The following is a 17,476-nucleotide window of genomic DNA, read 5'->3' on the forward strand; positions in this document are numbered from 1 at the left end:
ACTGACTGCAAACAATGGAATACTGCGTTGTGCCGAGTGATGCGATGACGGTCTAATCTTTTCACATGACTTTCTACATCAACAACCGCTGCCCCAACTAAACACGAAGCTGTGCTGACATATTTCCTCTGGGAACATTTTACTTATTACACTGCTCGGTGTAAATGTTTCAAAAGGTCTCGGTGAAATATGGTTGCTGACTATTCTGTTGTTGGCAGAGGCAACATTTTTTCCCCCTCATTTGTTTTAATTTTCCTCTGTTGGTCAGGTGTTACCATACTGGGGAAATCCTCATGATCGGAAGGTGATTCGGAAGTTTTGGAGCCAGGTAAGTATTGCGACGTGCGATGATCAGTAAATGCTACATTCAGTCTATAATCCTTTCTGCCTGTTTGTACAGAAAACGCTTTATACCCAGAATGCACCATTCCACGTTGTCATCACAAGCTACCAGCTCGTGGTCCAGGATGTGAAGTACTTCCAGCGGGTCAAGTGGCAGTACATGGTCCTGGACGAGGCCCAGGCACTCAAAAGCAGCACCAGGTAAGCCTCGTCCAATATAACTTTTCTTCATCCAATATTTCTCTATGTTGGACGACTTGCCATCTATCTATTGTTATGTTCTCCACCGCCCTCCCAAATTAAGCAAACAACAAAGAGTCAAGTAAATTAGATCAATTAATTTTGTTGTGAACAGCATATGATTGATTCTGATGCGATGAATGCTTCTAAAACGTCAGTAGCGTGCTTGTCTACCTTCTTAGTGTTTTTGCCATCCTTGGAGTTCAATATTTCCACCAGTTCCTCCTCTGTGAACTCAGCAAACCTCGCTGGCAGGCGATGTTCCGCTGTTGTTGACATGTTTGTTGCCATTTTTTTTCAACCAGCGTCCGTCTGCTAGTTCCTGACCTTCGTATGCAGCGCTCTGATTGGCTAGCTGTTGGCAGTAAGCTCTAACGCTGTTGGTCAGTGGGAACCGATCCAATATAACTTTTGGTCCTAGCCTTTTTGGATCCTTTTGGATCCAACATAACTTTCTGGTGCCAAGCATGGCAAAATACAGGTAAATGATGGACAGAAAGGCTAATCTGTGATTGGCTATTGCAATCTGAGTGGAGAACATTAACCAGTGTTGGATGAGTTTGTCCTTATTATGGGCCCTTAATAAGGTGAAGACTTTTATAAAATGATAGCATGTGTTGTTTTTGAGTTATTGCGTTAATAAGCAGCAGGGGATGGCCTCACTTATCTATCTATGTACTCATTGCATTCTACAGTGTACACACTGAGGCTTTTTCAAACCCTAAGAATATCAGTCAATACTGAATATCTTCTAGTAAACATGTAATGTGATATTTTTTATTTTATTTATCTATATAGCTGTAGACGGTCTAAAATATGTAAATGTAGTGTAGGGACAATTTAAATTACAATAAAAATCTTTTGTGTTTTCAGTGTCCGGTGGAAAATCCTGTTGCAGTTTCAGTGTCGCAACCGACTTCTGCTCACTGGGACGCCCATCCAGAACACGATGGCAGAGGTGAAATGAGCGCGCGTGTGTGTGAGTGAGTGTGAGCATGAAAGACGGAAGTTTTGACAAGTGTTTTGTTATGACTGTCTCAGCTGTGGGCCCTGCTCCACTTCATCATGCCCACATTGTTCGATTCCCACGAAGAATTTAATGAGTGGTTCTCCAAGGACATCGAGAGTCACGCCGAAAACAAGTCTGCCATTGACGAGAGTGAGTGCAGCTCTTAGTCTACTGTAGGACTTTTTTGGAGTGGGGGGGCTTTAATTTGTGCACCAGCCCTGATCTTGTCTCGCTGCTTCTTGTGTGTTGTTCCGTTTGTATTTCAGACCAACTTTCCAGACTGCACATGATCCTTAAGCCGTTTATGCTGCGCAGGATCAAGAAGGATGTGGAGAACGAGCTCTCCGACAAGGTAGAACGAGATCTTAATACTTCTTAGCGGTTCTCGTGGAGAGATGCGAAATTAATCGGAACAACGTTCTGCGGCTGATGTTTTGGGTTTTCCGCGAAGGTGCTCGCAGAAAATTGGAAAGAAATTGGAAAGTCGTCTTCTGATGGACAGGCAGAGTCAGATTCCAAGTCTAAAGTGCTTCGTTTCCACATATGTGATGTGCCATCTGGTGTTCAGTGGAAAGAAATGCATGTCTTTCAAGAGATTTTTTTTTTCTTCTCATCCAGTTGGGTGGAATATGTGCACATAACACTGTACAAATAAAATCAAGAGGCAACAGATTTGCCTCTTATCAGTGTAAAAGTTTTGCCACATCAACCTGCAGATCCACCTCCGATCCGCCACGGCGAGTGAAACAAGCTTAATTTTCCATTAAAACGCACCCCTTTTTCTCTCATTTACCCTGCAGGCTCGTCGTAGCGGTAAGTCCTTGAGTGATGCTTGTGTTGGCAGGGCCTTTAGATGGATGATGGAGTGAGCATCTCTCGCTGCCACGCTCACGCGCACACAAAAGTCCGTACACTGTGGGAGTCTGGATCTATAAAGTCACAGAATGGCAGAGTTCACGACTCCTCCACATCTGTCTTTTTCGCTTCTTACATCGTCCGTTCTTTTTTGCCCAATTTCATCACATCATCTCTTGAGATCTTATCAGGTCTTTCTTTTGCAAGAAAGACCCGATAAGGCAAGTTGCAGTCGAATGTGAAGAAAATGCGGAATTCAAGTAAAATTCCTAAATGGCATAGCTTTAAAAAATATTCAAAGGAATTGGCTTTTTATTTTGGCTTTCAGGATAAATGAATGTTGTTTGATAGACATTTTATTTCCTCAAATTCTACCTCGTCATAGATTGAGATCCTGACCTACTGCCAGCTGACGTCCCGACAGCGGCTACTCTACCAGGCTCTGAGGAACAAGATCTCTATTGAGGATCTGCTCCAGTCCTCCATGGGAACGGCGCAGCAGGCCCACAGCACCACCTCCTCCCTCATGAACCTCGTCATGCAGTTCAGGAAGGTAGGAGCTGTGGCCCAATTACAGAACCTTCTCGAGGTCCTCCAGGGTAATAAAGGCCGACCATCAGAGGAGGATCCCCAACACATCGGGTTGGCGGCAGATGGTTTTTGAGTTGTGCCACCAATATAATGACTGATGTTTGTTCACTTTATGTGCAGGTTTGTAACCATCCCGATTTGTTTGAGCGCCAGGAGACTCGCTCTCCTTTCCACATGTCCCTGAAACCTTTCGTCATGTCTAAGTTTATATACCGACACGGGCTCATCCGTTCACACAACAAGGTCAACAGCAGGTAAGTCTGGTGTGCTTTTTGTTGTCATTTTGCTGATTTAAGGCTCAGAATCAGCGGTTGCCATCACTCTGAATCCTTGGGTGATGTAAACATTTTATCTTTTCTCTTACTTAGGTTGCTTCGTATGTTGTCTCCGTTTGCTCCGCATCACATCCAGCAATCTCTTTTTCACAGAAAAGGTGAGAACTCATTGACCTTTGAATCCAAACCTGGTCACGTTGAAATATAAAGTCCAGTTCAGTATTACAATTCCCTGATGTTTGGTCTGGGATGTAAAGCACCTTTAGACACCCCCCCCATTTTTTTTTCTTCCTCTCAGTGCTCGACTTTGGTCTTGGTCTTGGATGCCTTGGCATTGAGAGTTCAAAGCCTCGGTCATCTCAAGACAATTCAAGATGTAGAATTTTGCTGTTTTTAAATAAAATTTAGGGATCTAAACAACCTGCACAATATAGAACATGGATTTTATTGGAAACAACTTCTGTTCTTGAAGTTACTTTAATCATATACCACATTTTGGACATAAAAGTCCATGTTCTTTGTCTTTTTTTTTTTTTTTTTGTATGTGAACCTATGTCTTTCTATGATCCATTTTCAGTTTTTTTTTTTTTTTTTTTTTTTCTTTTTCTTAATGCCTTGGGGTTGATGTGTCAAAACCTGGTTCTTGGAATGGTCAATTGTTCGTCCTTGAAGTCAAAGCTTTGGTTTTGGCATTGACCTTGAAGGTTTTGGTTCAGACTACTGGTCAACTTTTCCAACATGTGTTTTCATTATTTACTTTTGATTATATGCCCACATATAGATGATGTGCACTCATCCCGTATGAGTCCATATGAGTGACCATAGTATATCAAATTCTTGATGGCAACAGACTTTTGTGCTTTCATCTCACCACCTTAATATCTTTCTACGTATAGTCTTGTCAGTATTTGTGGTGGTTTTCTTTTCCCAGCTGATGACAAAGGAAGCTGTTTCTCCTTTCTGCGCTTCGTCAATGTGTCTCCAGTGGAGATGTTCAACCTCATGCTGCAAGGTACCCTGGTCAGGTACGAGTCAAGTTTCCGTCCTCAGCCGTACTACAGACCTCATTAGAAATAAGCAAGATAAGATGAAGTAGTGAGTTGGCCAAGTTAGCTATAATACAAAGAGAAAATATTGACTTCTTAAAAATAATTATGTCAGTTTTTCACTCCTGTTTGTCATGGTCTGAACAAAATAACTTGAAAGGTTTTCATCTGATTTGGACCAAACTTGGTGGAATGATTGAGGGTCACCTGAGGACAAAGTGATTTGTGAAAAAAGTCAAGATCACAGGCTAAGGTCAAATGCCTATATGCTATATAGATCAAAATCTGATTTATTGCCAAGTAAGTTCTCACATAAAAGGATTTTGATCTGGTGTTGCTGGTGCATAAATAATAAAAAAGAAAAGAAAAAAAATACTTCTGTCAGAAATAACAGTGTCAAATAGGCAAAACTGTGTTCACTGTTAAACAAATAAATATAAAGTAGTGGGATGAGACTGTGCAAAAGCATGTGATTGGTGTGCAGATTGGTGCAAGGATGACCAATCTGTATTTTGTGGAAGTGGGAGGGTAAATGGGGGGTCTTTGGCATTATTTATTAGTCTATTTGCGGACAGAAAGAAGCTGTTTTTGTGTCTTGAGGTTTTAGTCTTGATGGACCTCAGCTGTCTACCAGAGGGGATGGTGACAAAAAGGTGAGAGGGATCGGCCACTATCTTCTTTGCTCACCTCAGGGCCTTGGAGGTGTACTGGTCCTGTAGGGATAGCAGATTGCAGTTGATTACCTTCTCTGCTGCGTGGATGATATACTGCACTCTGCTCATGTCCTTAGCAATGGTAGCAGTGTACCAGATAGTGATGGCAGTGTAGATGATACTTAGAATGGTTATTCTGAGGAATTGGTTAATGATACAGTTATGGTTACTATTAAAGACTAATATGAAGTCCTATACCCTCATTTCTATTGGTCAAATGATGTTTTGCTTTTGTAACCTTGAAAGGTGAAACTCAAGGTCATAACTGTTTAATTTGACCCAGTCTGGAATAACCACGGTTGAAGGATTAAGGGCTCTGTAATATCACTGTATGACAAAGAGTTGGTGTCAAACGTGACGTGTGAGTGTTGCACTGTCTGGGCACCCGTTCTAGTTATTAATTACATTTGGTCATCCGTTTGTGATCCGCAGCTTGAGTTTGCAAAATTTAATTGTGCAAAACACCCATGTTAACATCCATTAACTCCAGTCAAATGTGTCCTAGACCACTGCTGAACCACGTTCAAACCTTGTAATTCTATTTCCTTTTTCTCACAGGTGGTTAGCCTTTTTTTTGTCACTTAAAGCCGCGTATCGGCTCTACTATCAGAGACTGTTTGGCCTTGAAGATGATTGGCAGGAAGAAGTCGGCGGGAAGACGCGTCCAAGGAGCAAGTGCCTGACCCGCGAGGACCTGATTTTGTGGCCGGATAGGCCGACAGCCTTTCCCAGTGCGCGCACCAGCCCCGTACTGCAGGTGGGAAACATTCACACATGCTGAAACAAACCCAGAGTAAACCTGCTAACCCGCAGACATCTGTGTGCGAGTGAAACTCCAGTCGTGCAGCATGTGCTGCTGATGATGCTGAGATTCTCCCCAGAGCATCAGTCAGTGTTGGGCCACACAGCGCGCTCTCTGCCCCGGGCTTCCTCTGCCTCCTCTGGGATCCACTGTGGAACTTAATCCCTCTGCAGCCGCGCGACCCACCAACACCAGACTGCCTTCTCCCTCCGCGCATTTCTACAGCGTGCACGGACCAGACCGTTCTTTAAAAGTAGGAATCAGCTAATGTCCTGAGAGGTAGAAACTGTCTTAATCTCAGAAAACAGTGATTAAAAAAAAGTATTATGCATTAAGTCTCCTGGCAGAGCATCAGCGGGGGGAATTTGCACAGGTTCCGCCATGAGGGGGCGCTGTGTTTCTACCATTTTAAAAAAACAGACACCTACTTATCTTTGCATTTTTTTTATGCTGTATTCCACATTTGGAGAAATTGTGACATGATCAGATGTTCAAGTCATAGAAGCTGCAGCGATCATTATTTTACACAAAATGTTTAGCCATTAAATAGATTTTATAGCAACCCACTTATAAAAACAAACTCACTAAAACGAGATGTTGCAGCTTCTCTTCAAATGCTTAGACTCATGTAAGGTTTTTGTTTTGTTCCTCACACTGGTTGGAGCTATTGCATGAGCCGCTCACAGGTTTGGACCGCCGTGCAGCGCTCGTCCACTGCAGACTCGATGTCTCTGCTGCCAGGTCTCTTCAGGGGATCCTTGACTTGCATTGTGGACATGTGGACACATGGCATGTTTTTATGTGCATGATGCAGCAGACGGCTGATTCAGTGGAGGCGGACTGGTTGTCTGCTTAAGTGGTTGCCATCCAGGATTGTGTAGACAGCTGCGACACCAGCACATGCTTCCTGACCTGACCTGACCCCTGTTTATCACCCAAAACTAAAACAAATCACAGTTTTGTTTTGTTTTTCTGCGTGTGCGCTTCAGGAGCTGGTTTTCACCGCCTTCAGGCCTGGTGTGGTCGGACGAGCGGACGCGACGATCCACAGCCGAAACTGTGCCACATCCACACTGCGGCGCTGCCAGCCCACGCTACCCCCGAAGTTCCTGCTCGCTGCCACTACCAGGGTAAGCATCAAGCGGTGTTATCGTCACTTGCTGCATCTCGCCTGTTTGTGCAGCATTTGAGTGTTTGTGTTAGAGAGCATTTGGGTGGTCACGGAGAGGAAAGAGGGAAGCTCTGTGCGCGGCGCCTTTGTCTGCTTGTAACAATGAGCAGCTTTTATCAGCGAAGCGAGTTAGTGGCTGTTTGTCCAGTAGCTGTTAAGTTTCCTCTTGCTTACTTCATATATACAAGCGCACACACAGAACCTGCTGATTCAGTCAAACCAGCCGGGGTTTCCCACCACCCCGCCCCCACCCAAGTCACTGTACGGTAAAGCCGCCAGTGTGTTGACTTTACTTATAAACCCTGTTTAAAAGAAAAAAAACAACAATATTTACATTTCTTATCTTGCACAAAATATTAACAGCATGTCCAATTTTTCTTCTTCGTTTCCAAGGTAACAGCAGTTCCGATGGAGTGTTATTGTGCCGACCGCAGTGCCGAATATGAGTGGCAGGTGACACGTGGCGGTGGCGGCACCGTCTTTAAGCAGTGTTTCCTCTACGGCTCCCCTGAACGTGCCACAGCTTGGTGCACCAGGGCCAATAGCTTCCACGCGCAGTGCCCTGGGGGCGTGATGGCGCTCTACCCTCGCCATGGATGGTCCTTCATCCGGATACCTGGTAAGTGGGTTTCCGAAACCCAAGATCCTGAACCATTTCATACTGGAGATGTTGTAAAACCCACTGTTTCTGATCAAATGACAAAGAAAGCTTATCTTTTTATATTATTTATTCTTTTATTTTGATGTCACGATAAGCACCAGATTGTCTCTTACTTACGTTCTGATGACGCCACCTCAGGCAGGGTTTTAAATTTGGCCCATTGTGACAGTTGATAGAACTTAGCACATTGTTCTTAAGCAGATTAAAGTGTACACTGCAAAAACTGATATCTAAGAAAGTACAAAAAGACTTGTTCATAGAAACTTTGACTTAATTTTTAATCAAAATAGACAATCTTGTCAAGCAATTTGTCTATTTTGATTATTATATATTTGTTTGTATTATTATATATTCTAAATAATAATAATTATTATTATTATGTAAAAAATTTTTTTTTTTACATAAGAAAAAAGGTGTTATTTTGGGAAAATGAATCTCACTTTTTCTTAATAGGTTTTTCCAACCAGTAACAAGGAAAGGCAAAGGATTTTAAATCATCCAAGCAAAGGAACACAATTGTTTTCCTTATTTTAAGACAGAGGCTAATTTTAAAATGAGAATTCTGTCTCATTTTAAGGCACATTTTGATTATTCAGTGCCAAGACATTTTCCTAGATTTGAGAATTCTAACCAAGTAAATTTTTCTTATCGCATTGGCAGATTTTTTTTTTTTTTTTTTTTGCTTAATACAAGACAATTTGGCTAGATTTCAGATTATTTGTATGATTTTGAGAGAGACAGTTTGTGCAGCGTAGTGCATTTTTTTAAAAATTAAATTAAATTAGATTTCAGTTGCTAATTTCCTATAAGATGTAACAAAGTTATTTGAAAATTGGTAAATCGCCTGTATTTTTATAGCAGTTTTCCATCAGAATCCGAAGCTCAAAGTGTTTTACATTGATGCCTCACATCACCCATTCACACACTAATGTCAAGGTGCTGCCATGCAATGCGCTCAAATCCACGACGGGAGCAACTGGGGGATTAAGGGTCTTGCTCTTAGTGGAGTCTGCTTTTTTGGGGGGGGGCGGTTTGAACTGAGGATCCTTTTGGTTTCAAGCCCACCACTCAGACCACAAGATAATCAACTCCCCTCCTCTGGTGCTTGTGCATGTTGGATGGGAAAATGTTTTGTTTTTTTGTTTTTGGCATTTGCACCATTTTTTTCCCCTATTTTTTTAAATTTAGTGCAATAAATGTTCTAGACTACCTGTGTATTATGTGATACATGTCCCAGTAATACAGGTATGCGCACAGTAATAGCGTCATAACAGTGCTTTACCCTTTCTGAAGCTTTTATATTGAAATTATAAGACAAAGAAATGTACCACAATGTATGTTTTTACTATCTGTGCTTCAAAATTATACCACAAACTAAAATTTAGGCCAAACCGCCCAGCGCTTGTGAACTGAAGGTCTGCTGAGCCATTTGTCAAGGTGCTGTGGGAAAAGACGTCACGCTCGATAGAAGTCGCCGGCCATCGCTTACAAAACACAGATGAGGTTTAAGCACTGGCTTAAGGATGATTCATAAGTGCAGTTTGACTTTCTCTCATTTATTTTGGTTCCCTTTTTTGGTTTCTTTCTTTTTCTTGTAATGGTGGGTATCCACTTTTGGAATGAAGTGAGATGTACAAGCCCGTGGGAGAGTCCACGCAGGCCAGCTGCAGGTCAGAGAGGAACATCACCCTCCTCCGTCTGTGACTGCCAGTCGGCCAAGCGCTATCAGCACGAAATAACCGCTTTCGGGGGGCGGAATTTAACTTTCAGAAGCACTTAGTTGCAGTTTCCATTCAGGTGTGAATACGTGATGGTTCGTGCATAAACGCACTTTCTCAGAAGCGTTCGGACCGGGCGGCGGGTCAGATGGAAGGGATCGGCCGTCGGGGTTCAGATGACTAATGGTCGTGCAGGGTGAGAGAGGTCATTACAGGTTTACAGAAAACACTTCCCTTCTCACTGACCTCCCTGACCGCTCTATCTCTGATAAACGCTCTCTGTCAGCAGTTATGATGGCTGCTCTCTTTTTTTCCGCCACAATTTCTTACGGCTGTGAAACTGCCGAAATGTTATAAATTCACAATCTGAATAATTAACTTTAAATCTGTTCTACATCAAAGAAAAATTGCATTTTGAAGCAGATTTGAATGGTACTTACACCAAATATCAGCTGTTTTTAAAGCTGCAATATGTAGGATTTAGGGGCTTTTTTTTAACCATCTGTTAATTAGTGCATAATTTTCAATTTCAATTTATTTTCATTTATATCGCGCCAAATCACAACAGAGTTGCCTCAAGGCACTTCACACAAGTAAAGTATAACCTTACTAACCCCCAGAGCAGCAGTGGTAAGGGAAAAACTCCCTCTGAGGACGAAACCTCAAGCAGACCAGACTCAAAGGGGTGACCCTCTGCTTAGGCCATGATACAGACATAAATTACAGAATAATTCACAAAACGAATACCGTATTTTCCGGACTATAAGTCGCACCGGAGTATAAGTCGCACCAGCCACTTTATCCATTATAAAGAAAAATAAACCATAAATAAGTCGCACCGGAGTATAAGTCGCACCAGCCACTTTATCCATTATAAAGAAAAATAAACCATAAATAAGGTCCACTGGACTATAAGTCCCATGGACATACAGGTATGTTAACATGAAAAGTTCAGATGATAATATTGTGACGGCTACCGTTTTCGGATGCATATTTCACCAGTCGCAACTTGTAATCTGCAGAGTATGATTTTCTTTTTGGTGGCATTTTTTCGGGCCTTCTCCGTTGTCTTGTTATGTTATCAGTAACGTTAAAATTTTTATTTTTCTATGGTAGTCAGAAGTCGCAGGAACAGTCACACAAGCCTCGAGTGCCCTCTCGTGAGCTGCATTTTACCTACGGATATGTTTGTATTTTGCGGACCACATTGCGAGCCGAACCATGCAGCGCCTACCTGCGCAGCTCATGACCGCCCAGCGGTGTCGATCCAGCTCCTTCCAAGTGGAGACGCTAATCCTCCGCCGTCACTCAGTGCTCCCATGCAGCTCTCAGCGTCATCTCTGCTCACACTGATATCCAAGGGTTGAAGCTGTCTTGTTAGCCGTCCCGGAATAAACACCATGTTCGTCTGCTTCAAACGCTTTTCACAATCATCGACGCCAGCTCCTTCCAAGTGCACACGCTAATCCTCCACCGTCGCTCACCCGGTGCTCCCACGCAGCTCTCAGCGTCAACTTAAACACTCTGCTCACATTGATATCCAAGGGTTGAAGCTGTTCTGTTCGCCATGCCGGTATAACAGCAAACACCGTGTTCGTCAGCTTCACACGCTGTGGGTGAGGTGAGGAATACGCATCCAAAGTTCTGTTCTCTGATTGGTTATCGCGACCAGCGTGAACTATAGGATGGCCGTCATACTACAGTGCCCATGATGCATTGCATTTCCTTTTCCGGTGGCCATTTTAAAACATAGATCGACTCTGTCACGTAAAATTGTTTTGTTACAGTAAATTAATTGAGATCCTACCGGTATATTTTTCATTTATAAGTCGCACCGGAGTATAGGTCGCACCCCCGGCCAAAACATGTAAAAAAGTGCGACTTATAGTCCGGAAAATACGGTATACAGAAAATGCTGTTGGTGCACAGGACAGGAGTGTCTCCAGCACAAAATACAACTCCCATCTCTGGATGGAGCTGCACCTTAAACAGAGAGAAAAAACTGAATCAGGCATCAGAAAGACAAAAAATACAGTATAATTTGTCAGCATTAAACAACAAGAAAAACAAGAAATACTAAGGTGATCACCGGCTACTAACCCTAAACTTCACTAAAAGACCCAGAATTTAGGTAACGTTGAGGCCGCGGCATGCTCCGTTTACTAATAAAATGAATTAAAAGAGTAAAAAGCGTAAAACAAAACTATACCAGTATGCTAGCCATACGAAAGAGAAAATAAGTGCGTCTTAAGTCTGGACTTGAAAATCTCCACAGAATCTGACTTTTATTGACGTAGGGAGATCATTCCACAGAACAGAGGCACGATAAGAGAAAGCTCTGTGACCTGCAGACTTCTTATTCACCCTACAGACACAAAGTAGTCCTGCACCCTGAGAATGCAAAGCCCGGGCCGGTACGTAAGGTTTAATTACCTGCAATGCCCAATCAATCATGAATGAGCCCTTCGTATCTACATGAGAGCGAGTCCCCTGATGGAGACCAAAAGGGACATGTTCACTCTATCTTTTGCATTTTGTAGCACAGCTCAAAGAGCAGGTTTCTCTCCGTACAGTGTCTCCTGGTTGCTAGTGCAGGCTAAGACGTTTGAGAACCCTCAGCCTTGTGAAATAGGGGATCATACATGTTGCTTATAAGAACAGAGGGCAAAGAAGCATGAATCCAAATAAAATAGTGACAGGCAATTAGGGAATAATCCTGTTGTGTCTGATTTGCAGACGTTAATGCTAGATTTTATGGTCGCAAATTGAGTTTCACAATATTTACAATAACACGGATATTTGCGACCGTAATCCAGCATTAACGTCCGCAAATCATCAGACACAAGGGGCTTATTCCCAATTCTAATCCAATTCCATTGTTTGCACGGTTTATTTTTCTGTAAGTAATTTGACTTGGAGCCGTGTTTTTGGCGAAGCTTACCGTAGCAGCGGCGGCTTCGTGCCAAACTGGAGATTCTGTGAGGAAACCCACAGATTTCTCCATCTCATCAACTGCATTGAGTAATTCTGTATCAGAATCCACATCAATAATTTTGTATGGTAGCTTAAATTCACCCATTTGGCATTGTTGTCGCTCCGCCCAGTTTCTCTTGCTCTCAGCTGACGGCGCCATTATTGACATCTGTGATATTTTATGGTCGGTAGTCTCACACAATTAACCAATTAGATTTGCGGAAGGAAATGTAATTGGATTAGAATAGCATAATGCAGTCTGCAACCTCACCACTAGATGACAGTAAATCCTACAGCCGGTTGCTTATTAACTCAACAAATGATACACTGGTTAAAGATGGATATGAGTGGATACTACCTAAATTTGAGAAATTAGCATTGACGAGCTGTTAAAATAGATTACACCATATAGTGGATCAGATAACTGTAACAATTGTTCATTCCTGGAAACAAGTGCCAAAATTGGAACACATACTCCTCAAACATTACTCTTTTGAAATAACTGAGTATCCACTTGAATTTTCAGTAGGCGGCCAGGTAGCGGTCAATTGAAGAATTACACAGGGGTCAAAATTTAAAAATGCTCCAATCATATTGAAAGCTATACCACATTATTTGTCTGATCACAACGATACCAAAAAGGTATAGTTTGGACTATCTATGACTGAATGTTATGGAGTTATGGGGTAAAAACAACAAGAATGGTGACAAAGGTCAATTTCAGTTTGTACAGGGTTCAAAAGTTAAAGTTACTCCAATTTTGTTAAAAGTGCTGCAAATTATTGGTTGAACTAATAGGATTAATAAATGAAATAGTTTTGACTGTGTTGAATGCTTGGTCTGAAAGGTAAAGGTAGAGCAATGTCGACGTCCATTGGATTCTATGACATGTGACATGTTACCCTGTAACATGATAACTAAGCATGCCACATAGTGCAAACTATTCCTTTTTAAAAACCCTATTAACTCAACCAATAATTTGCATCACATTTTACAATATTTAGAGCAACTTTAACATCTGACCCCTGTACAAACTAATGCTGACCTTTGTTACCATTCTTGCTGTTTTTACCCCATAACTCCATAACATTCAGTCATAGATAGTCCAAACTAAACCTTTTTGGTATTGTTGTGATCAGACAAATAATGTGGTATAGCTTTCAATATGATTGAAACATTTTTAAATTTTGACCCCTGTGCAATTCTTCAATTGACCCCTACCTGGCCGCCTACTGAAAATTCAAGTGGATACTCAGTTTTTTCAAAAGAGTAATGTCTAAGGAGTATTTGTGCCAACTTTGGTGCTTGTTTCCAGATTTGAAGGATTCCTCTGTAAATATTCTGTTATCTGCTGCACTAATACTATTAATTAAGCATAGGAGCGGTTGCCTTGGTGGCCACCAGACTTTGGCTTTGGGCTATGTAAGTGAAAGAAGCCGAAAACGTAGCTGCTCCTTATTTCCATCATGCATGTGATAAGATTCTTCCTTGCAAGAAGCAGGTGTCTGCATTGAGCAGGTTGCAGCCAGCGATCTACAAGCAAGACAAAGCTGCTTTTTGCATTGATCGGGTGCAGCTAAATTAACCAACTTGTAGTCAGTTTATCCTCGTGATATGCCTTTTTAATTGGCTGAGTTATAAGATGATAGCATATGTTGTTTTTTGAGTTATTGTGTTAAGAGACTTTAAGGAATGGGCTCATTTATCTATTCATCACCTCACTGCATTTTCCATGATAGATGTTGAGGCTTCAGTCTGTTATAATACGGTAACTGTTTATATCATTCACTGTCCTCTCACTGACAAACAAATCTTTATGTTGGCATTAATATAGTGGGTTTTTTATGTGTGTCATCAGCCTTATGAATGTGTTGGTGTGCAAATGTGAGAAATAAACAAAACAAGTATTTGTATGCATGTGTGAGAACGGTTTGAAAGCTTTTGTGAAGTTATACGGGTGCAGACAAAGCGAGGAAGTTTAGCTGCTGGTCATTGTTCGAGTGCTGAGTTAGGTAACGCTAATAGATGGTCTGTGTGTCTGTTTACCATCGGGTGCAGTCACCAAACCGTGCTGCGTCTCACCTGGCCGCGCACGCTCTCCCACGCTCTGAAGCTTTGTCTTTTCCTGAAACACAGACCAAGGACAAGCTTCACCACGGAATCTCTCGTTCACAGACGAGGCTGCGCGCTGATGTGAAATCAGCATGTCGCTTCAAGCTCTCAGCCCCCCCGATTGTTTCTCAGCCTCGGTAGGAAGGAAGTGACCCAACAGTCCGGCACCCGTCCTCCGCTGAGCACATTGTTGCCACATCAAGGCCCAGATATGTACGGTAGCCCCGCTGAAGTTTCCCACCCTCTCAAACCCACAGCTTCTGAACAAATGGCAGAGCTGAATAACTGTTTGTTTTCAGCGACATGGCGTGAGTACGGCTGCCCGTTGATATCGGCCCCAGAATCTAATCGGAGGACTTCTTAGGAATCACGCCACAGCTGAGGACTGGGGGGAAAAAAACTACTGTGGTAGCAACATCGTGGTTCTCACATTTAAAAAGTTGAATTTCTTTCAATAAAACACCATTTTTATTTAAATATTTCTTATCTATTCTGTGTGTAACATGATAATGGTGAAAATATTTGGAATGTTGGCATGCAGTAGCACCCTGTGTCACTGCTGTAATGTGCAAAAGGGAGTTCTCAAGAAAATGAATCATTTCCCCCCCAGTTTATCAACATAAAATCACATTTGAAATGTCCAGACATTCCAATTCCAACTCGTATGTCTTGTGAGATATTTTATAACCCCGCTGGGTGTCCAGGCAAATTTTTTTTTTTTTCCACAAGACATTGCAAAACCACATTCTGCACACATTACAAAGGCTTGGCTGCAGAAGAAGAGGGTACAGATATTGGACTGGGCCTGACCTGACCTGTCTGCAATAGAGAATGTGTGGAGGATTTTGAAACAAAAACATGCAACAACAATGACCCCGTACTGTTGCACGCTTTAAGATGTGTTGGCAGGAAGAATGGGACAAAGTAACACCTGAAATGCTTCATCGATTGGTATGCTTTTAGGTATCGTGGTAAATGCTTTAGCGTCCCAAGTTCTTGTTGTGTTTTAAATGTGTTGAGGCAGGAACAGGTGTATATTAATAAATTAAATGGGTTTATACTGTCTGCAATGAAATATAAGTCAGAGTCAAATGTAAGGATCGCTGCAGGGTTTTTTTTTTAACTTGCAATTTGCATATCTACCCAACTTTTTCTGATTGTATGTAGTTGTAAAAACAAATTAATTATGAAGTTGCAAGCCACACATTCAAAAAAAAAAAAAAAAAGAAAAAAAGAAAACACTTCTATGTATATATAAGTCCCATTAAATATACCACCATAGAACCTTGGTAGAACTTGCATGTTCTGTTTGCAATGCAGTACAACACAGAAATCACCTTCCCTGTTTGGGACCACCACATTCCTTACTGTAATTAGAACTGACCCGCAAAAGCGACAGCTTGTTCACCATATGGACTGTTGACATGCACGGAGGAGACGTTAAAATAAAACAGGAAGCACAAGGGTTCGGTGTTAATGTATATGTGCGTATCTCTCAGAGATTGCGAGGGAGTCCAGAGTCTGGTCTGGCTGTGGGAAATGCAGCTCCGTCTTCCTGTCCCATCAAAGAAATGGCAAAATGGCAGGAAGCTTCCCCCTACCCTCTGATAGACACAAAACAACACAGATGACTGGCAGCCCCGCCCCGCTTCATCTGCAGTAAACTGGCACCGCTAACCGGGCCGAATTCACATTTTATTTATTTACTTTTTCTTGTCTTCCTCAGCAAAGCTCAAACTAAAGTAAGTGTTAATGAGATAGACTGATTAAATAACTGAAGGGGGCGACATTATCCACAGTATCAGCAAGCCGTGTGCACCCCGCCGTGTTCCTGAGCCGGCCAAATTTCATTGGTGGTGTAGAGATGCTGCTGGCTGAGGCTAACTAGCTGAAATCTATCTTAATGACAGAGTTCTTGGCGGACCGCGGTGCAGTGGTGTGGTTTCCCGCAGAGCTCTAAGCCCTCGTCGGGCCGTCTGTCTCTGTCCCTGTGCTGTTTTGACACACACTTCATCACTCACGCTCACACAGACACATATTTTGGGGCTTTTGGAAGAACAGCATTAAAGTTTCACTGCAGTAATGTAGATTTTTGTGTTTCTCGTCAGTAAGTCCGCAGCAAGAGTCAACAAGAAGGGCAAATCTGGCCTCTTCCAGCTTCACCCAAAACCTCCTGCCGGCATCTGGCTCTTAGCCGTCCTGCGAGAAAATTAAATTTATGACCGATTTTTGTCAATACGTGCACAAGCAGCAAAGTACTGTCGGGCTAATATTTCCTTCATCAGTAGTGCGGAACAAGTGTTGCTCATTGACTTATTGATTGCACAGTGTAATGTGTCATTATACAGTGAGGGGTCGACGCTTGGTTCAATCGTTGATTCGACCTGTACTGTGGCCCCCCATCTGTCTCCGTTTCTCACATAACCCTCCACCCATCTTCTTACATCAGCTCATTACCCTTCACCCTCTGCCCCACCGCCACTCTAAGTCTGCCATCTTTCTCTTGCTCTGTTTGATGCGGTTTGTTTCCCCGTTCTGTTGAGGGTGGCTCCACACTTCATTTTAGCAGCAGCAGAGGGGACAAGACGAAAAAATAAATAAAAAATCAGAGTGGCGGATTAATGAAATTAGCACCAGAGTTGGTTTGGGAGTATGAGGCGCCAGGCACCAGGGCTGGGCCGGGGTTAATTAGCTGGCAGCAGGCCTCTAATTGGGTCAGGACCGTGTCAGGCCCCTGGCTCTGGCCCTACAGGGATTGGATTACAGTGTTGGGGGACAGACTGTAGGGGAGGGAAAGTGCGTGCAGGGAGTGGGATCAGGAGGGGAGAATTTGTCGTAGTAGAGAAACAAGGGGTGGGGTGTTGGGGGAGCGGATGACGAGAAATGGGAGTGCAGCCTAATCTGCTAGCAGGAGGTATGGATAGGCCGCGGTAGGAGAGGGAGGTTTTGGCAGTTAGACTGGATTGGG

General features: G+C 42.7%; 1 protein-coding gene across 4 annotated transcripts in view; it reads left to right on the top strand.

Moving 5' to 3' along the window:
• The window catches only part of ino80 (INO80 complex ATPase subunit), a 53,222-nt gene that overhangs the window by 18,292 nt on the left and 17,454 nt on the right, over positions 1-17,476 (top strand). For all 4 annotated transcript variants that reach the window (XM_034162211.1, XM_034162210.1, XM_034162212.1 and 1 more), the window contains 12 exons: positions 269-328; positions 401-543; positions 1,456-1,540; positions 1,624-1,741; positions 1,858-1,943; positions 2,832-2,999; positions 3,158-3,291; positions 3,406-3,470; positions 4,244-4,337; positions 5,630-5,828; positions 6,863-7,003; positions 7,438-7,663. In XM_034162211.1, coding sequence (XP_034018102.1) covers positions 269-328; positions 401-543; positions 1,456-1,540; positions 1,624-1,741; positions 1,858-1,943; positions 2,832-2,999; positions 3,158-3,291; positions 3,406-3,470; positions 4,244-4,337; positions 5,630-5,828; positions 6,863-7,003; positions 7,438-7,663 — 1,519 coding nt within the window. The remainder of the gene's footprint in view (positions 1-268; positions 329-400; positions 544-1,455; positions 1,541-1,623; positions 1,742-1,857; positions 1,944-2,831; positions 3,000-3,157; positions 3,292-3,405; positions 3,471-4,243; positions 4,338-5,629; positions 5,829-6,862; positions 7,004-7,437; positions 7,664-17,476) is intronic.

Source organism: Thalassophryne amazonica, chromosome 21, assembly GCF_902500255.1.
Source record: "Thalassophryne amazonica chromosome 21, fThaAma1.1, whole genome shotgun sequence".
Classification (NCBI taxonomy): Eukaryota; Metazoa; Chordata; class Actinopteri; order Batrachoidiformes; family Batrachoididae; genus Thalassophryne; species Thalassophryne amazonica.